The sequence below is a fragment of the Pristis pectinata genome, chromosome 25 (assembly GCF_009764475.1).
Source record: "Pristis pectinata isolate sPriPec2 chromosome 25, sPriPec2.1.pri, whole genome shotgun sequence".
Classification (NCBI taxonomy): domain Eukaryota; kingdom Metazoa; phylum Chordata; class Chondrichthyes; order Rhinopristiformes; family Pristidae; genus Pristis; species Pristis pectinata.
This window is the reverse complement of record NC_067429.1, coordinates 20,942,289-20,964,020: the sequence shown is the minus strand read 5'-3', so window position 1 is coordinate 20,964,020 and position 21,732 is coordinate 20,942,289. Positions and strand designations below refer to the sequence as shown.

At 39.9% G+C, this 21,732-nt stretch overlaps 1 protein-coding gene and 1 long non-coding RNA gene across 3 annotated transcripts; one reads left to right on the top strand and one right to left on the bottom strand.

Moving 5' to 3' along the window:
- Positions 1-1,106: 1,106 nt before the first annotated feature.
- asb16 (ankyrin repeat and SOCS box containing 16) lies at positions 1,107-20,888 on the bottom strand. 2 transcript variants are annotated; one of them, XM_052038738.1, is made up of 5 exons: positions 20,510-20,888; positions 16,739-17,006; positions 13,208-13,700; positions 12,007-12,120; positions 1,107-3,536 (listed from the first exon to the last, which is right to left on the bottom strand). In XM_052038738.1, the coding sequence occupies exons 1-5, from the start codon at positions 20,886-20,888 to the stop codon at positions 3,351-3,353; spliced, it is 1,440 nt and encodes a 479-aa protein (XP_051894698.1). In that variant the 3' UTR covers positions 1,107-3,350. The 2 variants fall into 2 exon arrangements, with proteins under 2 accessions (XP_051894698.1, XP_051894699.1); XM_052038739.1 differs by having other exon boundaries at positions 20,591-20,888.
- LOC127583036 (uncharacterized) lies at positions 16,923-20,956 on the top strand. Its single transcript, XR_007958195.1, has 4 exons — positions 16,923-16,990; positions 17,416-17,506; positions 20,218-20,316; positions 20,820-20,956. It is a non-coding gene; the product is annotated as an uncharacterized LOC127583036 (long non-coding RNA).
- The last annotated feature ends 776 nt before the right edge of the window (positions 20,957-21,732 follow it).

Genomic DNA, 21,732 nt, shown 5'->3' with positions numbered 1-21,732 from the left:
TGGTTATTTAAAATGTTCTAAAGGCTTAAATAAGTGCTTGCACTGATTATAAATAGCAGGCATTGGAAGATGAGATTATAGCTAACTTCTTATACCTGCTTTGTCGCCATATTCCTCTATAACTCAAAAAGCACCAAATCAAATGTTCCTAATTTCTACCAATCACTCCATGTGGAAATATTTCTTAACTTGACTCCCGAAAGCCCTGAAAATCTATTTTATTGTTATAGCACTTTCATGGATGTTCTGTCACTATCATTATCTCCTTTATTTTGAATACAGTAATGGTATTGGTAATAAGACAAAAAAGGTAGTGGTAAAATGGCACATCAAGGAATTTTATGTGGTAGTGTTACTCAGCATTTCCAAAAAGACTGTTGCAAATTCATAATCTGTAGTTTTTTTCTCATCTTTTCAATTGGTAATTTGCATTTTTTATTTCTGTTTTGACCCTAATTTTGTATTTTTATCTTCGTTTATTTCATTATTGTACACTAAGGGGCAACTTGCAGTCATAACCTACCAGCATGCATTTAGGGTGCGTGAGAAAACCTGAGCACTCAGTGGAAACCCACGTAGCCACAGGGAGAACATGCAAGCGCCACATGTAGACAGCACCAGAGATCAGGATTGAACCTAGGTCCTTGGAGCTGTGAGGCAGCAGCACTAAATAAAGTGCAGCTCAAATTCTTAAATTATAGTATGGAAAATTGAAACCGCAAGACACATTCTAACAGTGCCAATAACTTAAATAAAAATTTCCTTAGGAGGATTCATTAAAAAAATAATTTTAAACTGCATAGCAGCAAACAACAGCATTATGTAATGGGATTTCCTGCCATTTGAGGGTAATCCCTTTTTCTTTGTTCTTTTCAATTCTACCAAAACACAAATGGTCTCAAGGGTTCCGGGTGTCAGAGAAAGAGTGAACGTTCTAACCCTCACCCATTGCCAATGAGATTTCTAATCATATGGCAATAGTTTCCAATTTATTGCCATGATTTTTTGTGCATATTGTAAATAAAGTATTAGAGAAAGCTACAAGGCACTCTTCCAGCAATACTGCTGGCAAGCCCAGTATAGTATCCACAGTGCTGTGGGCTGCATCTCGTTGGCTTATGCTAAACTGAATCATTGGCATTTACTCATTTAAGTAGAATTGCCTCCCAGACTCAGAGTCTGGTTAGGTTGCCTTGTTTTTTTTAAATGGAAATTGCATGTCTGTGCATTCAGAGGCAAAGAAAAAGGTAAGTTAACTTTTAAAATGATTTTCCTTTAAGTTTAATGTTTTGAATTACTTATGTGTTTAAAGAATTTTAAAATAATTTTACATGTTTTTACATTTTAATTATTGACCCCAATTTTAATATTAAACTTGCAAAGCTGAGTCAGGGCTTTGCTACTGTAAAGGTGATCAAGGCTGTTTTGGAATCTGTGCTTCCTCACTGAGGTTCTGCAACATCTTGGCCATCGGAGATACCTCAGACCAGGAAATTAGGAACTCTGCAACTGGACCAAGTAAAAGAGGCATGAGGGGGACTGCAGGCAACGATTACAAATGGGAGGCCCAGGGCAGCTAGATCTAACCCAAAGGGTTAATGGGCATCTTTTTTTTAAAACCTTCTGGACTTTGCAATACAATCAGCTTATTCAATGCTTTCCATACCAGTAACAGAATATTCAAAAGACTGTTGTAAGAATTTCCCTTAATCCTATTTGCATTGGGAAGGTAAACCAGGGCAGGACTTAGACAGTAAATTACAAAACCCTGGAGAGTGCCGTAGAACAGAGAGACTTAGGGGTACAAGTCCATAGTTCTCTGAAAGTGGTGATACAGGTTAACAGGGTGAAGGCAGCATTTGGCACACTTGCCTTCATTTTGAATATAAGAGTTGGGACATCATGTTATAGCTGTGCAAGACGTTGGTGAGACTGCACCTGGAATATTGTGTGCAGTTCTGGTTGCCTAGTTATAGGAAGGATGTCATTATGCTGGAAAGGGTGCAAAAAAAAAGATTCATAGGTAGTGGGTATATGAAACAAGCTGTCAGTGTAAATGGTAGAGATGGGTACAATTACAACACTTAAAATACATTTAGACAGCTACATGGATAAGAAAGGTTTAGAGGGATATAGGCCAAATGCAGGCAAATGGGATTAGTTCAGGTAGGCAACTTGGTCAGGATGGATGAGTTGGGCCAAAGGGCCTGTTTTTGTGCTGAAAAACTCTATGACTTTATTTGTGGTAGATAATATAACATTAAATATAATAAGCCAGACCACTTGTTCTCTTACGTCATCACAAGTTAAACAATATTAGACCCATCTGACGCCACTATACCAAGAGATTAATTGAAAATGTCTAATAATGCTTGCTTTGATTTCTGGTAATGCTCAACTAGTTGATCTCAGCTAAGATAGCAGGAGTATTAGCTCTGTGTGTGCGTCTGTGTGCAAGCTGGGGGAAGGAGAACAGGTTAACTTGTTGTCATGTTTTCTCATTATCAATGTTCGCGCTTGAACATACGACACAGAGTCATAGAGAAATACAGCATGGAAACAGGTCTTTCAGTGAACCGAGTCCACGCTGACCATTCAGCGCCCACTTACACCAATCCTACTCCAGCCCATTTTATTCTCCCCACATTCCTATCAACTCCCACCTGCTCCAAATTCTACCACTTCCCTATGCCAGGGGCAATTTCCATTGGTTAATTAACTTACCAAGCTGCAATGACTTCAGGACGTGGGAGGAAACCAGAGCACCTGGGTAAGCCCACACAGTCACATGGAGAACGTATAAGCTCCATCCGACAGCACTGGAAGTCAGGATTGAACCCGCATCTCTGGCTCTGCAAGGTCATGACTCTTAACAGCTGCGCCATTGAGTTGCCACAGAGGTGCTTCACCTGCCGCAGAAGTGAGGTTATAGAAGATAGCTTGCATCTATAAATCACAAACCCAGCAAAGGAGAGAGTCAATGCCTTTAGGGGAGGATAAATTTGGCACAATGAGTATTTTTAAAATAGGCCTCCAAACTCCAATCATTCGGAAGCAGCAGACATTATTCCATGGCATATCAAGGAGGAAGAGTGCACGTTTTGGGGGCTCTAAACAGAACAAATGCAGAGTTATTTTCATTTCTTTCATGATTAACAACTCAAGTTTCTTCAATTATACAACAGGCTTAAATAATTTGATAGATTCTGAAACTTCAAGAACTCTTCAGAGATAAATCACCTCAAAGCATTTTGGTTTCTACTGCTAATCTATTTGGCTCAACCACATAATAAAATGCAATGATGCAAGGATTCTGATTTTAATCAAAAATCTGTGCATTTCCAGAATTTTCATTTGAAAAAGCCTTCACATTTCAACAGTAAAAATTCCCTGAAACTACTTGGAAGTTGTAGCTGTGGTATGACTGAATGGCATCGGGTTCCAAGGTAATTCCTTAAAGCACAGCGTGCAAGATGCTGAAGAGAACGTGGCTTGTTGGTCATTTGTATAATGGATTCATAGAAAGCCTCGTGTTTCTGGAAGAAAGCAAAAAAAATTGTATCATACCCAATTCAGTGAACCTTGAATGTTCAGCTAATTTGGGGATTTTGGAAACAATGGAATTATACAAAGGGAGGCGATTTAGCCCATTGTGCATGATCAGTGGTTTTGATTATCTGCAGTTTCTGTTTTAACTCCATTTACTGGTTTATACCTATGTTAATTTGTATTTTTTCTTTTCAAATATTTATCTAAATCCCTTTAAATGAGTAACACACAAGATGCTGGAGCAACTCAATGGGTCAGACAGCATCAATGGAGGGAAATGGACAGTCAATGTTTTGGGTTGAGACCCTTCATCTAGACTGAAGGAGTGTCTCGACCCAAAACATCAACTGTCCATTTTCCTCCATAGATGCTGCCTGACCCATTGAGTTGCTCCAGCGTCTTGTGTGTTCCTCCAGATTCCAGCATCTGCAGTCTCGTTTCTCCCTTTAAATGAGTTTCCCTCCAGTCATTTTAGCCAGTTGTGTTTAAAATAGTTCCAAGTTCTATTGTTTAAAAGCGAAAAAAACTGGAAATGCTGGAAATCTGAAATAAAAATGAAACTACTGGAAATATAAAGTCTCATACAAAAAATGTTCTTGATGCCTAAAAGGTACTCGAGGCAAGACTAGGATAATCAAACTCTTGTGCTACTCAGAAATTGACATCACACACAGCTTCCAAAAGAAGTTGAGAGATAAATTGAACACTTAATTCTTATGAAAGGTCTGAAAATCTCAACTTTCTCACTATCTAGATGCTGCCTGACTTGCTGCATATTCCCAGCATTTTCTGTTCTTATTCCAAATTCTATTAATCCTGCGGGTGTTGACATTATTTATAACCTCTGCTTTTGATTTCTAATAATTATCTTGCACCTACAGCCCAGAATTATGTATTTATTTTAGGGGCCTCTGGGGTGAAGTGCTTCCAAACTGAGGTTGGTGAACCTTGTGTTTGGTAGAAGCCTGTGGAGACGGGAGGATCAATTCTGTTTCTCCAGTGTACATATTTTGGGACCACTAGGTTTATCCACAAATTTGCTTGATTTTCCCCAAGTATCGACTGCTACAGTGCAAACAAATCCTTTAGTAGGATCCTCAAACATGTGCTAGGCACCTTATTTACACATGAAAAGGGCTAAAGCCTTAATCCTGGCATGGAGACTGAGCATCATTCTGTTTTAACTTTTGTCAATAAGAATGGCACACTGCTACCCATTTTTAGGACATACAAGACAATTTGACACCTGAAAAATGACCAGAATGCAGCTATAAGACCATAAGACATAGGAGCAGAATTAGGCCATTCAGCCCTTCAAGACTGTTCCACCAATCAATCGTGGCTGATTTATTTTTCCCTCTCAACCCCATTCTCCTGCCTTCTCCCCATAACCTTTGACACCCTTACTAATCAAGAACCTATCAACCTCTGCTTTTAATATACCCAGTGACTTGGTCTCCACAGCCATATGTGGCAATGATATCCACAGAATCATCACCCACTGGCTAAAGAAATTCTTCCTCATCTCTGTTCTAAAGAGATGTCCTTCTATTCTGAGGCTGTGCCCTCTGGTCCAAGACTCTCCCACCACTGGAAACACCCTCTCCACGTCCACTCTATCCAGGCCTTCCAATATTCAGTAAATTTCAATGAGATCCCCCCCCCTCATCCTTCTAAACTCCACCGAATACAGGCCCAGAACCATCAAATGCTCCTGATATGTTAACCCTTTCATTCCTGGGATCATTCTTATAAACCTCCTCTGGACAGTCTCCAATGCCAGCACACCCTTCCTTAGATACAGGGCCCAAAACTGCTCACAGTACTCCAAATGTGGTCTGACCAATGCCTTATAAAGCCTCAGCATTACATTCTTGCTTTTATATTCTGGTCCTCTTGAAAAGAATGCTAACATTGCATTTGCCTTCCTTACTACCAACTCAACCTGCAACTTAATCTGCATTCAGACTCCCAAGTCCCTTTGTACCTCCGATTTCTGAATTTGCTCCCCGTTCAGAAAATAATCTACGCCTTTATTCCTTCCACCAAAGTGCATGACCGTACACTTCCCTACACTGTATTCCATCTGCCATTTCTTTGCCCATTCTTCCAACCTGTCCAAGTCCTTCTGCAGACTCCCTGCTTCCTCAACACTACCTGCCCCTCTACCTATCTTTGTATCATCTGCAAACTTGTCTACAAAGCCCTCAATTTCGTCATCCAGATCATTAACGTGTAACGTGAAAAGTAACAGACCCAACACCAACCCCTGTGGAACACCACTAGTCACCAGCAGCCAACCAGAAAAAGCCCCCTTTATTCCCACTCTTTGCCTTCTGCCAGTCAGCCAATCTTCTATCCATTCTAGTACTTTTCCTGTAATACCATGGGCTCCTATCTTGTTCAGCAGCCTCATGTGCGGCACCTCAAAGGCCTTCTGAAAATCCAAGTAAACAACATCCACTGACTCTCCATTATCTATCCTGCCTGTTACTTCCTCAAAGAATTCCAACAGATTTGTCAGGCGAGATCTCCCCTTAAGGAAACCATGCTGACTTCAGCCTATTTTATCATGAGCTTCCAAGTACCCCAAAACCTCATCCTTAATAATGGACTGAAACATCTTACAAACTACTGAAGTCAGGCTAACTGGCCTATAATTTCCTACCTTTTGCCTCCCTCCCTTCTTAAAGAGTGGAGTGACATTTGCGATTTTCCAGTCCTCTGGAACCATTCCCGACTCTAGTGATTCTTGAATCTCCCCGTGTCTGCGTAGGTTTCCTCCAGGTGCTCCAGTTTCCTCCCACGTTCCAAAAAGATGTATGGGTTAGGAAGTTGTGGGCATGCTATGTTGGCGCCAGAAGCGTGGTGACACTTGCAGGCTGCCCTCAGAACACTACGCAAAAAGATGTATTTCACTGTGTGTTTCGATGTTCAGATCCCTGGGGTGTAGTCCATCTGGTCCAGGTGACTTATCCACCTTCAGACTTTTCAGCTTCCCAAGCACCTTCTCCTTAGTAATAGCGACTACACTCACTTCTGCCCCCAACTCTCTCAAATTTCTGGCACATTGCTGGTGTTTTCCACAGTGAAGACTGACGCAAAATACTTATTCAGTTCGTTCATCATTTCTTTGTTCCCCATTACTATCTCCAGCGTCATTTTCCAGCAGTCCGACATCCACTCTTGCCTCTCTTTTACTCTTTAAATATCGGAAAATCTTTTGGTATTCTCTTTTATATTATTGGCTAGCTTACCTTCATGTTTCATCTTTTCTCCCCTTATTGCCTTCTTAGTTGGTTCTGTTGGTTTTTAAAAGCTTCCCAACCCTCTAGCTTCCCACTAATTTTTGCAATATTTTATGCCCTCTCTTTTGCTTTTATGCTGTCTTTGACTTCCCTTAACAGCCACAGTTACCTCATCCTCCCTTTAGAATGCTCTAATTCTTTGGGATGAACTGATCCTGCATCTTCCGAATTACTCCCAGAAACTCCTGCCATTGCTGATCTACAGTCATCCCTGCTAGGGTCCCCTTCCAATCAACTCTGGCCAGATCCTCTCTCGTGCCTCTGTAGTTACTTTTACTCAACCGTAATACCAATATGTCTGATTTTAGCTTCTCCCTCTCAAACTGTGGGGTGAATTCTATCATATTATGATTACTGTCTCCTAAAGGTTCCTTTACCTTAAGCTCACTAATCAAATTTGGTTCATTGCACAACACCAAATCCAGAATTGCCTTTTCCCTAGTGGACTCAACCACAAGCTGCTCTAAAAAGCCATCTCGTAGGCATTCTACAAATTCCTCTTGGAATCCAGTACCAATCTGATTTTCCCAATCTACCTGCATATTGAAATCCCCCATGACCACCATAACATTGCACTTTCTACATGCCTTTTCTATCTCCTGTCTTTTTGATAGGATGTATATCCTTGGATGTTTAGCTCCCAACTGTGATTTTCTTTCAACCACGACTCTGTGATGCCCACAACATCATATCTGCCAAATTTCTAACTGCGCTTTGAGATCATATACCTTATTTCATATACTGCGTGCTTTCAAATACACCTTCAGTCCTGTATTCACCACCCTTCTTCTCAAATTTGTCTCCATGTTTCGTGAAGTTAAATTCTTATCCTTTTCTAAACTTTGTCCTATTCTTTATTCTGGAGACTTCAGTAACCTCTCCTGCACTCTCCTTCCCTTTTACTTTATCCATTCTTTTCCAATCTGTTGAACCCACCCCCTACTATTTAGTTTAAATCCCTATCTACAGCCCTAGTTATGAGATACGCCAGGACCCTGGTCCCAGCATGGTTCTGGTGGAGCCCATCCCATCAGAACAGCTCCCTCCTTCCCCAGTACTGGTGCCAATGTCCCACAAATTCAAGCCCACTTCTCCCACACCAATCTTTGAGTCATGCATTTAACTCTCTGATCTTATTTACCCTGTGCCAATTTGCATGTGGCTCAGGTAGCAATCCAGAGATTATTACCTTTTCTGGTTTTGCTTTTTAATTTAGTTCCTAGTTGCTCAAATTCCCTCAGCAGAACTTCTTTCCTTGTTCCAGCTATGTCATTGATACCCACATGGACCATGACAACTGGATCTTTCCCCTCCCATTCCAAATTCTTCTGCAGGTCAGATGAGATGTCCCAAACCTGGTAACCAGGCAGGAAACACAGCCTTTGGGGCTCTCGATCCTTGCGACAGAGAATTGTCTCTATTCCGCTGACTATACTATCCCCAATCACAACTACATTTCTCTGCCCCCTCTTGAATAGCTCCCTGAACCACAGTTCAGTTGCGCATCCTTCCTGCAGCCCCCACCTTCATCTGCACAGGGAGCAAGAATCTCAGACCTGTTCGGCAAGCTGAAGGGCTGACGCTCTTCCAGCACTACCTCCTGGATCCCCCTACCTGCCTCACTCACAGTCACAGCCTCTTATCCCTGACCACAGACAGAATTTGAAGTAGTTAATCTAATGGGTGTGACTGCCTCCTGAAACACAGCGTCCAGGTAACTCTTCCCCTCTCTGATGCGTCGCAGTGCTTGAAGATCATTTCCTAAGCCTTTCTGCTCTAGTTTGAAACCATTGTGCCAAACAGTTATCCTGAACTATCTCACCGAGTCCCAGGTTTTACCCCCAGTTCATGTGGAATTAGCTGATCTCAGTCAGAGCAATAACAGAGTTGTTGCAATTATGTTTAGGATGGCATATGGATGAGTTGTACATGGTTTATTGATAAATTGTAAGTTATGGATGAAATATGTATAACCTTATTGGGACTGACTGTATTGATAATTGTGGAAAGGCAATATGTAACACTAAATTAAGTGCAAATTAAACTCATCTTTATAAAAAAATATTAAAATGCATTACATGTGGTAACACCAGTGAGTTCAATCTGTTGAAAGGAAAAGTACTGAATCAACTAAGTATTGTATAATTGACTCTGTCCACTGATATCTCTCCATAAAGAAAGCAGAAATAAAAAATACTCCTTTATTCATCATTTAAAATATACTCATCCTAAAGGTGCAACAGAAGTCTTTAATACAGTGTTATTCAGAAACCAGAATCAATGATAGTCACCCATCTCTAATGTTGGGATACATTTTTAGTTGCCAAGATGAGACCATGTCTTCTATGTTGTGCATAGTATCAGAGTTATACACCATGAAAACATGCCTTTCGCCCACTGTCTATGCCGCCCATCAAGCCCCCATCTACGTGGCAAACCCATGTGATCAGAGAACTTAAACTCCACACTGAGGGAGCAGCTCTACCAGATATCCCACTGTGCCACCCTCACTGTGTTGCACTCCTACCAATTTTACTAGAGGCTAGAAACCTGAAATCCAATTGGTAAAAAAAGTGATAAGACTTTGGTTTGTGGTTTAGTATTGATGTACTGCCAGGCCCAGAAATATGGCCCTAATACCATTGCAGATTCAGAATTTCTGTATATTATATTAGCATGCACCAGGAAGAACCAAACATTTTCAGACATATGAAGTAGACCTGCACAAAGATGTCCCTTTATATTTGTGTTGGAAACACTGCTTTTTTCTTCAATAAAAGCATTAGCAAAGGACTGAATTGTTTGTTATAATGTTAGGCTCCATCTACTACTTATTAGGGAAAGACTAAATTAAGATTAATGCTGTTTTGGTATAATCACTTCAAACTCCCATTTTCAAACACAAGTGTGATGCATTAGTAGTACAGAATGAATTGCAAATTGAATTGACTGCTCTCAACATGAAACAAACCTATTATTATATAAGAAAATTAGCACTGTAAATTATGTGATATTTGATGTGGTATTTAGAACTTTCCAGTAAAGATCAGTGTTACGGTATTGGCAGTCCCCTGAACTGTCAAAGAAAATCAAGAATGATGCGGTGAGTTTACACAAGAATTTCACTGAAGTGCAATGATGTCTGCAGACACCTGCTGTCACCAGGAGTGAGAAGTACCTATCAGTTGACTTTAACATTGCTAGTTCATAAAAAAGTTTCAGATACATGGTGTTGCACATATGTTGATTTCTTGGAATACGCAGATTGTCACAGTGCTGCTGCCTCAACTCTAGGGACCTGTTTGTATCAGGACTGCCACTTTGGTCTGCCATCCCCCTCTTCTATTTTCTTTCATTTGTATATTCTGTCCCAGTAGGCCATACCATAAAACATTACCTAGAATTTACAACATTAGCAACATATTACATAGACAAGGGAGCTTAACTGCTCACTAAATTGCTACATTATTTCACCCTAACAGAGAAAATTCCTTTGTTTCACCCATTACCCTCCCCACCTTTTCTGTGACCCAGATGAAGTTGTTTTCTCGTTTTCTTGTTCTGATGAAGGGCCTCAGACCTATATTGTTAACTGTTATCTTTCCTTAGATGCTTCAAAGATTAGATTGTTTGTATGTTAATTAGCTGGACTAAATTCGTCCTGCTTTTGAGGACAGATAATAAATACCTCGGTGATTTTCCACATTGTCAAATAGATGCCAATATTGTAAATGTACCGGAGCAGTTCAGTTGAGGTGCACCTGTTTCTGGTATGTGTCTTTACTTTTTCCAAATGGCCCTATAGACTATGCTGTATCAATGTTCTCAGCCATTTCACAAGCTACATGGAGCGAATTGGACTGGCTTAAGCATGATTTCGGAATTGGTGGGAATTTTAGGAGGAAATTGAATTGAATCATTCGCCAGACTCTGGCTAAGTATTATTGCAAAAGCTTCATATCTATCTTTGGCACCTGCATGCTGAGGTCCACGATCATTGAGAATATTCTTGGATCTACAAACTCCTCTTATTAACTGTTTAATTGTTCACAAATGGACGGGGTAGGACTGCAGAGCTTTGATCTGATCTTTTGGTTGTGGGATCATTTAGTTGTCTATTTTGCTTTTATGGTTTAGTCTATATTGTAGCACATCCAGAGTTGGCCCTATTTTTAATATATCTGGTGCTGATCCTGACATGCCTTACTGCATTCTGGATTAAGGCAGGGTTGGCCTGATTGCAATGGATATGCCAGATCACATGGTTACAGACGGAGGTGGAATACTGTTCAGCTAATGCTGATGGTCCATGGGGCTTCAGTTTTGAGCTGCCAGATGTGTCTGGAATCTGTCCCACATAACATGATGGTAGTGCTACATAACACAATGGAGGGTTTCTCTTCATACCATGTTGCCACTGAATTTTAACCTTGTCCAAGTTTTTGATTGACTATTTAGCTGATTTCCTTGAATCTGATTACTTGCGTAAAGATTATCAGTAAAAAGACTTAGAAATTTTGTGAATCTGGCAGAATATCTATTTTGTTGAGATGGTTTTCTCCAACTACCGTTCTATAATTTTTATTTTAATATAATTTTGCAATTGATCATATTATGGTACAGGAGGCTGCTAGTCAGCCTTTCAACAGAACATTCTCACCCTCCATTCCCCCCAGTGATTCTGCAACTTACTCTCTCACATGCCCTTCAACTACAACAGTAAGGGTAATTTACAGGAGCCGATTCACCAACCAGCACATCCTTGGGACGTGGCAGGAAACCACAAGGGGACAGGGAGAAAGTGCAAGTTCCAAAAAAACAGCACCCAAGGTCAGGATCAAACCGGGTCTCCGGAGCTGTGAAGCAATGGCACTGGCCACCGTGCACCATCTGTTAAGATTTATTTGAATGCAATTATCCACAAATATAGGGCGTGGCTTTGAAAGAATTATTTAACATAACTTTTATATACTGCACATGTTGTATCAATTGGAATACCTATCTCTAGGATAAATTGGACCTCCAATTCTTTTTAGGAGTTTAACATGTAGAACAATTTAATGATTTGTTTTGAATTTATTAAAATGTTTCTCTTTGGTCATCCTTTACTTTCTAGGGATTGTATAGTGTACTATTCCCCTCCACATACCTGCCACACTTCCGGGGGAACTGCATCTATCCAAGAGTCACAAAATGGAATGCACTCATAAGTATTTAACACAACTTCCATTGTCTGTGGAGACATTGCACATTGCTTGAGTATCTGAAAGAGAGACAAACTTTGCAATAATCCATATTTTCCAAATTTGTTAAGCATGAATAATGAGCTGTATTGGATAATACACTTACATAATTGCTAGAGTGTTTTGTGTGAGGTCAAACTATTTAACTATTGTGGTCAGCACCTCTTAGAGTTATTCCTTGCACAGTACAATGGATTGGTCCAAAGAAAAAGATCCTCTAAAGACTAAACTTATTCAGTGAATAGCCAAACCACAAAGACCATGAAATACACAGATTGGTTCTCTGATTTGCTTGGAGGTAAATGAACACAGTCAGGGCACAGCCAGACTGTACCATTCCATTTGCTTATTTAAGAGAGAGGAAAAATCAGCGAGTGTTCTTTCCAGTACCTCTTACTGGAAATTTTTATGTCTGGCCAACAGGCAAGAACTGGCCTGGACTTGGCTGGGAGACTTTCATATCTTGGCAGGTTCAGACATCGCTAATAACAACTTTGTGAAGACACAATAATAATGGTGTGCATGTTACCACAGCTACCAAAAGAGCCTTTGGAAGAAAAGGTCATAAATAAAAGATTTGAAAGGGAAAATCTGCACTGTAGTGCATGACAATTACACCATCATTAAAAGCACCAGCCATACATACTAGGTAATTATGATTTAAGTTGCTTAGCAAAAAAAAAACCTTGGTATGAGGTGTATTGCCAGCTTCATATTTTGCTCATATTACTGTCCAACTACTTGAAGGCCACAAGTGAATGAGTGTAAAGTTAGTTTTGCACCCAATTTTGCCAATTTGGTGACAGCTGGATTAGGTTGAGATTTCTTTCCAGGTGGTGGAGGCGGATACAATAGGGTCTTTTAAGGGACTTTTGGATAGGTACATGCAGCTTAGAAAAATAGAGGGCTACGGGTAAGCCTAGTAATTTCTAAGGTAGGGACGTGCTCGGCATAACTTTGTGGGATGAAGGGCCTGTATATGCTGTTGGTTTTCTATGTTTCTATGTTGGTTCTCATTAGTCATTTTTTTTTTAAACAGCTCCATGACCCATTTCCATAATCACACATTGGCATCTATGTCAAATAATAATTGCAAAGTCTGAATACCTTGGGATCAATTGGAGCTGCTCCATGATTCAGTAGTGATGTGACAATTTGCTCTGGATGATATTCCAGGTGGTCTTCAACAGCCAGTAAAATGCAATCCATTGGTGTGTAGCCAGCACAGTTCTTAGCATTCACAGAAGCACCGTGCATTAGCAACAAATCCACAATGCCAGGATGAGCATTCCCACAGGCATTGTGGAGTGGGGTGTGGTTTTTCTTCCCAGCAGTTTTAACATCAGCTCCACTGTTGATCAGCATTTTACAGACTTTGTAATATCTACCAAAAGCCTCGCGTTTCTCCACATAAGAGCAGGCAGCATTGAGTGCAGTTTCTCCTTCACAATTCTTCTTGTGACTGTAGGCACAGTAGCTCAGGTAAAGGTCCACATGTTCGTCCAGACCATGCTTTGCAGCAACATGAAGTGGAGTGATCTGTCTGTCTCGGGTCTGCATATTAACTCTGGCATTATGTTCCAGCAAGAGTTTAGCACATCTGAAACAGCCATTAGAAGTAAAAGTAAGATGAGCCTTATCTAACATGTTTCCTCAATATCTGCCAACTACCAATGGTTGATATTTTTGTTAGTTCTGTCAGCCGAGAGGAACTGCTAGAGCACAGCAAGCTAATGCAATTCGTACAATAAATCTCCTGACTATTCACTGTTGGTACAGCATGTCATTTTATAGATGTATTTGGCAATTTAAATTCATTCACAGATAATCTAAAATTAGAACTATGATGTAGACCACTCAGAGTGAAATCTTAAATTTTCCTCAGCTGCCCAAGGTTTGAATGGGTCAGGCTGCATATCACGAGGCCAGGATTATACACGTTTCATTGATCAGGTATCATGTAGAGAATGGGATTACTGGTTTTCACTTGTGGCAATGTTACCATCCATTTTCACGCTTAAATTCAGATTTAGCTGACTGACTGCCAATGTCATCCTGGCTCAGCGCTAACTCCATTGCACCTTTAGTGGAGATTTACGGGGATGATTCCCGGAATGAAAGGGCTTACATATGATGAGCATTTGTCAGCTCTTGGACTGTACTCACTGGAGTACAGAAGAATGAGAGGGGACCTCGTAGAGACATTTAAAATGTTGAAAGGACTGGACAGAGTAGATGTGGTCAAGCTGTTTCCCTTGGTGGGTGAGTCCAGGACCAGAGGGAACAATCTTAGAATTAGAGGGTACAGGTTTAAAACAGAGATGAGGAGAAATTTCTTTAGCCAGAGGGTGGTGAATTTGTGGAATTCCTTGCCACGTACGGCAGTGGAGGCCAGATCATTGGAGGCATTTAAGGAAGAGATAGATAGATATCTAAATAGTCGGGGTATCAAGGGATATGGGGATAAGGCTGGAAATTGGGGTGAGAATAGTTTTTTTTTGTTCCCCCCCCCCCCAAATTTCTCATTCCTTTTTCTTTTTTCCCTTTTCTTTGGAGCAGACTCGATGGGCCAAATGGCCTACTTCTGCTCCCTTGTCTTGTGATCTTGGTGCAAGATTCACTACAGAACTCCTATGTATAATAATACCAAAGGTATATTGCATTATCGCTAATAGGTCCACCTACTGAAAATCCACCTGTCTTTGGATGAGAGGTCTATATCAAGACTGAAAAACTCTTCAATGAAAAGATGAGGAATTTTTTCCAGTGAAGTTGCCAACCCAACACCATCAAAACAGGTTCTGTGATTCTTTTCCTCATTTGTAAGCCCCCCCCCCCCTTTATATGAATTGGCTGATATATTTGAAAATCAAAAAAAACCACAGATGCTAGAAATCCAAAATAAAATCAGAAAATGATGGAAATGCTCTGTAGGTCAGGCAGCATCCGTGGAAAGAGAAACAGTTAACATTTGAGGATGCTTCATCAGAACTGTGAAAATGACAAGTTAGTTTTAAGTTGCAGAGAGGGCAGGGAAGCATTGAGTAGGGTTGAATATCACAAAAAGAATATCTTTGACAGCGCGAGGCCAAGTTTGCCAAGGTGATTCAAATGTTTACAAAGTCTACTGGTTAACAATTAAAGAGGGCAATTAGGAAAGAAAAAATAAAAAGGGACACATAAAATCTGTAAAATGCAGGTCAGAGCAATCATTGAACTAGAATCGAAAAGAATAATGCTGGAAATGCCCAGCATGTCAGACAGTGTCTGTGGAGAGACGCAAAAAATGAGCTAACATTACCTTACAGCAGAACTGGCCAGTTCCGATACAAAAGGAAAAAGTTATCTGAAAGTATTGAATCTGATATTGAATTCTAAATACTACCACCTGTCTAGATGAAAGCTGAGATGCTATTCCTCAAGCTTAAGTTGGACCTTGTTAGAACAGTGTAGGAGGTACTGTCATCTCAGAGTAGGAGTGGATGGAGAATTAAAGGGCCATCCCTGCAGGGTAAATGGAGATACTCCACAAAGCAGTAAGCCAATGTGCATTTGGTTTCTCCAAGGTAGAGGAGACCACATTGTGAGCACTGAGTGCAATATATTAGATTTGAGGATCATCAAGTGAACATGGCTTCAACTGGAAGGACTGTTTGGGTCCCTGGAAGGTACAAGGCAAAAGAGTAGATGTCGTACAGGATGACATTTATGGCTGATTTATTTGACCACTGAGTAAGGTCCACATTTCAAAATGCAACTTACTAGCTGTGAAGATATCCTTACAACGCAAGGCATAATTTTGGAAAGTAGTTTTTCTTCTTATTGGGTAGTTTTGGACATATATTGCAAAAGATGTGGTTGTACTGAAGTGGAGCATTTCAGTTATAAGGACAGATTAGATAGGCTTCTTTTTCCCTGGAGCAGAGGAAGCTGAAGGGTGAACTGATTGAGGTATACAAAATTATGAGGATAATAAGTAGGGTAGATATTAAGAATTTTTTCCCCATGGTGGAAGATTTAGAGGAGATCTTAGTGGGAATTTCTGGAATGTGATGCCTAAGGAGGTGGTGGAGGCAGATACTCTCAACATTCCAGAAGCATGTAGACAAGAACTTGAATCATTAAGGCATGGAAGGCTGTGGACCTAATATAGATACATGGCATTAGTATAGATAAGTGTAATGGTAGGCATGAACACAGTGGGCAGAAGAGCCCATTTCCGCACTCTGACAATAATTAAAAATAGCACAGATGACTTGCCCACCAGTGATCCCTCTCTCATTCTTTCCTGCCTAAAACTCAAGCTGCTCTGGTTAAAAGCAGAAAATGTGCTTCATTGGTAACAACAGTGTACCTCTGGTAATAATAACGAACCTTCTTGTAAATTACATTACTATTTTAATAACAAAAGCATGGACTTTTCTGTACATCAAGGTGCTAACAAAAATATAGTAATTAAAAGGTTAATAATGTGTCTACTATTTGGCTTATCAACAATGAATTGTATTTGTGTATAGCACATAATGCTGTGCATTTCCCTAAATTCCCTACTTGTAAGTTTATGTACTCAGTGAAAGAACAATTATTACGCTCAGGATAAGTGTAACATAACTGCACATAACCAAGAAATGAACTTACAAAATGGTCTGGGGGCTGGTGCACAGATGCAAGGGAGCATACCCTTCCTCAGAGATTGCATTGGGATCAGCTCCAATTCGAAGCAGAAGTTTGGCACATTCAGTGTGTCCATTGGCACAGGCAGCATGCAAAGCAGTTGCTCCTCCAGGCACAGCATTAATATCAGCGCCATGTCCCAGCAAGTGCTTCACACACTCTGTATGCCCTCGCTGTGCTGTGATATAGAGTGCTGTTGTTTGTTTCCGTTTGGAGGTAAGTGACCAGAGACCTGAAGCACAAAAATAGATCACACAATCCTTACAATGCTTTACACAGCTTTTCTGACTAGACCTCAAACTACCATACAATACAGCAAATCTTTTTTAATTCCCACCGACACAAGTGTGCCATTATCTTTGATTTGAACAGCACAAATCTGTAAAGATCCACTTTGAAAAAATGTTTCATTGATAATGGTAGAATGGCAGGATGTGATTAAATGTGTCAAAACTTATCAATAGAATAAATACAGAGCTGCATAATTAAAATACTACTTGGTAATGTCCCAGACAGTAATGTTCTAAGCATTGTAAATATAATGGAAATTATATAACCTATTTAAATTAAGAACGCCTGAAGAAATCTGGAAGAGGTTTGTAAAAGTTGTCACAGTTTTATAATTTCCAAATCTGCAACAGGTATGGAGACAGGAAAGACGGCAGATACTAGAATCAAGAGCAAAAAACAAACTGCTGGAGCAACTCAGCAGGTCATGCAGCATCTGTGGAGGTAAGGGGAAGTCTGTGTTTCTGGTCAAGACTCTGAAAAGGGAGGATGGCCAGTATGAAGAGATGAGAGGGAAGAGTGAACAGGCAGTTTCAGCCAGACAGTCTAATTCCTGCTCCCCAGAACACTTTCCCTTTTTATTCTAAAGAACAGGTGGAGTGCCAAATTATTAGGAATATCTTTTTGAAAATAATTGATTTTTATTGAAAAAAATTGCAAAAAGCAAATTAGAAGTGTATAGAATAAATTGGTTTATTATTGTCACATGTACTGAGGTACAGTGAAAAACTGTTTTGCATGCATTCCATACTGATCATTTCATTACAGCAGTACATTGAGGTAGTACAAAGGGAAAACAATAACATAATGCAGAATAATGTGTTACAGTTACAGAGAAATGTCAAATAGTCCAGAAAATCTGTAAAAAGGGTGCTGGATTATCAGAGTGTTACTGGGCTTAAAAATTATTTCCGATAAAATGGCTTTCCACAAATAATGAGAAGTCTGGAATTAAAATTGGCTTGGTGGAAATCCAAATCAATGCAGTGCCAGAATCTGCAGTCAGAAAGTAATTTGTGGCTTGAACATTTCCAACACTTTAAAAGCTTGCAATGTCTACACTTTCACCAGTAAACTTGTAATTTGGCTATTGAGCAAAGTAGATCTAGAATCTCAAACTCCTTTAAAGATCTATGGATGGGAAGAATATACCCATTTAAAATGGTAAGCCTCCCTCTTCAAATGTGGTACCAGTAAATGTTTTAAAACTTATTATTCACATTCACAAATGTAAACATGGATTAATTATTCAGGGTAATGAAAATCGATTCAGTCAGATACACATTTCCTCTGGTGTGTCAGTCTTAAAGTTTGAGGGTAATCTGGAAACAATCTTTGTAACGAAAATAAGAAATTTTGCCACTGCTCCTCACAAAGCCTATGTTAGCTGGAGGACAATCAAAATTTATAGTGAGGGTCAATGGATTATTTTTATTAGGCAAGGTCACCAAGGAACATGGAATGGAAATGGAGATCTAATTCGATGATGGAAGAGGCTTGAAGATGTAGGTGTCCTATCACTGTTCCTATTGTTGTTATGGGAATACAGCCAATAGCATCAATTGCAACACAATACTGTGACACGAAGAGCAAAATTTACAAGTAAAAGGAGTAGGCAATGTGGTTCTTCAAACCTGTTCAACCATTCAATAAGATTATGGCTGATCCTCCACTTTGTCCACTTTCCCACCTGATCCCCAGATACTTTGATTCCCTCAGTCACCAACAATTCAATCTCAACCTTGATCATATTCAATTATTGAGCACCAACACCCTTTTTGCAGTAAAGAATTCTAAAAGAGTTATGAGTGATAAATTGAATTTCTAAATTAAAATATTACAGATTCTCAAACTCAAAGAGCAGCTGGAAAACCAGGTTAACAAGCATCTACAGTATGTAGAGAACAATAGTCAATATAGTGGGTTAAGATCTTTCCTCTGAACTCTTCCAAATAAACAGAATAGAGTAGAATAAAAGAGAAATAGAAAAAGATCCATTACAACCATTCACTGAAGTAAATGAATAATATAAATGCTTATCTGGAGAACAGATCTGGCAGACGAGATAGACACTTGAAATAAAGGTTGGTATAATAAGAAATCAAAGCATATTTACAAGACTGTGAGTGTGTAGAGTCGAAGGGGGGGGGGGGGGATATCTAACCAGTGGTGGAAAAGAAGGCATGATTAGTTGGCAAGCTGAGCAGTTTTCAGTGGCTCAGTAATCTTGTGGGGGGAAAAAAAATAAGCAGGTTGACACAGGTGTTATTAAACTATTCATATTAAAATTAACAATTGAACTGAATTACAAACAGTTTTTATTTTAAAAAAAGTTTTGGGAACATGAAGAAACCAGCAACTCAATAATATATTACTTAACCAGTCTAAAGTCAATAAACAGCATTGGATCTTTCGAGGGCCGTTCCAATATCCTTCCAATGGATTCTATCACGAAATGATATACAGCCAGGTGACTCCACAGAAGTCATTTTGCTGTCCTAACATGGGAACCCAAACATACAAGAATATGCAATTCCCCCACCCCCATAGTATCAATAATTGATATGAATCAGGAAGTTGTACTATGAATTGTATTGGCCCATTAAGAAAATAAGATGTGAACAGCAAATACATAGTTATTTGTAAAGTCATTTAGGATATTTGGCAGATCTGAAATCAATCCAGATAGTTGAATTCAGTCATTTGCATTATCATGCATTAAGATTTCAAAACCATGATGAACGAGCTAAGTGACCTGCATAGATTAGTGTTCACTAAAATTAACACTTTAATTGGCTCCTTCTCTATGAAACTACCAAGACTCTCCAGGCACCTTTGTGTTTTGATCTTCTCTCCACCTCTACTATGACAAAAAAAGTCTGTTTCTCTGCTGATGTCACTGGAAAGCAGCACAGAAATGTCCTGTCTGACACAGTGCATCGATCACTCTCACAAATATTACATATTTTTGGTGGGATGAGAGAACATGTCATTCTAAAGTTCGTGTTCACGAAGATGCTTCTGAGTCTATCCAGGTTCCAATTGAACCAAGGGATATTTACAACAGCATCTTTTTGGGACCATGAATGGATATGTGAAATGGGTTCCCCGAGTTCAATGACAGAAATTCCTAAGCACTTTTTTTCTTTAAACAGGAAGGCGGCTGGACAAGATCCTCTCCTCTAGCCATCTGGGAGGCGAGGTTACCAAGGAAATTAGTACAACTGGGGACACTGGATCAGCTGAAATTAAAGGTATCTCCGTAACCAATAAGGGGAGAATTCGAGAGCATAGGAAAGATAGGGAAATGCAAAAATCAAGTCTCAGAGGCAATAGGAAAGGGATGGGTTCCAGTTTGAAGAGGAAAGCAGAGGAATATCTCACAGTCCTTCATCCCCCTTGGCTCCAGTTAATCATTATAGGGAGAAGCAAAATAAAATTACATACGTTCTGCAGTGGGGCACGGAACCACCTTAGTTTGACTCTGTCCTGAGAATGTTAGTGTGGACGATGGAATGATGTTCATACCTAGTTCTGCCGACCAGCTCAATTCATGACTGACCGTTTCTATGATCATGTTGACCGAATCCTTGCTCTGGAAGATGCTCCTGATCTTGTCCAAATCTCCACTCAACAGAGCATCGTGTACAGAAGTATCACTGGAGACCTGGGGCCGTGTTCTTGTTTCTCCGAATGTACTTTGACTGACAGCGGTTGTTTGCCTTGGCCTGAACAAACCTCTTCTTCGCTCCTCCAGATCCTGCAACTCTCTTCGTAACCTCAGCGACCGGAGTGTCGAGGAAGCAGCAAACGTATCCCTGAACATGGTGCAAGTGCGGTCACTGTGACAAATTTCATCAAATCTTGAAGCGGATTAGATTCAGATGATCCGCGCCGCCGCAGTTGGCGAAAGCCAATATTCAGTCATGATTTCAAATAATTTAAAAACATGATCACAAGACCAATCATTCAGCCACGCACTGAACTTTGCTAGTATGTGATGTGATAGTATGTGACACTGTGATATAAACAGACCATGAGCGTAGCTGTAAATACCGCAGTGTCATTTTATGCTTTTAGAATGGATAGAATAGTCTGAGGTACAGGCGCCAGTAAGTGTTCCTGAAAAAAAATCTGAAAGCGCATAATTCTTCCATTGAACAAATAAATGTTCACGTGCAGCTGGGCAATTAATTACTTTTCTATATGTATAATTAATAGCAATTTTACTCATTATCTAGATTAAATCACACTCTGAGACAAACGTTCAAAATTTCAGCTGTGTGTATCAATGATAGAAAGCTTAGTTTAAATGTATCTGTGAATTCCAGCTGTGGCTTTTCTCCTCCACTCGATGCCATTTGGCAGCAATGCGTGCCCGCCCTTCAACACAATACATTGTATTTGGCGTTTTGGGAGGTTTGACTGGTGCGATAACGCATTATGAAAATAAGCTACTTTCTACATAATCCAAAAATTGAAATTGCTGGAAATCATCGCCAGCTTGGTACTGAAATTATCTGCATTTAACAAGCTTTGATACATAGAACTTCAAAACAATATTGTGAAATAAGCTTCCATTATTTATCACAAGTGAATAAATTACACCTGAATGAAAAACACTGATGCTGGAGGAACTCAGCAGGCCAGGCAGCATCCATGGAGATGTT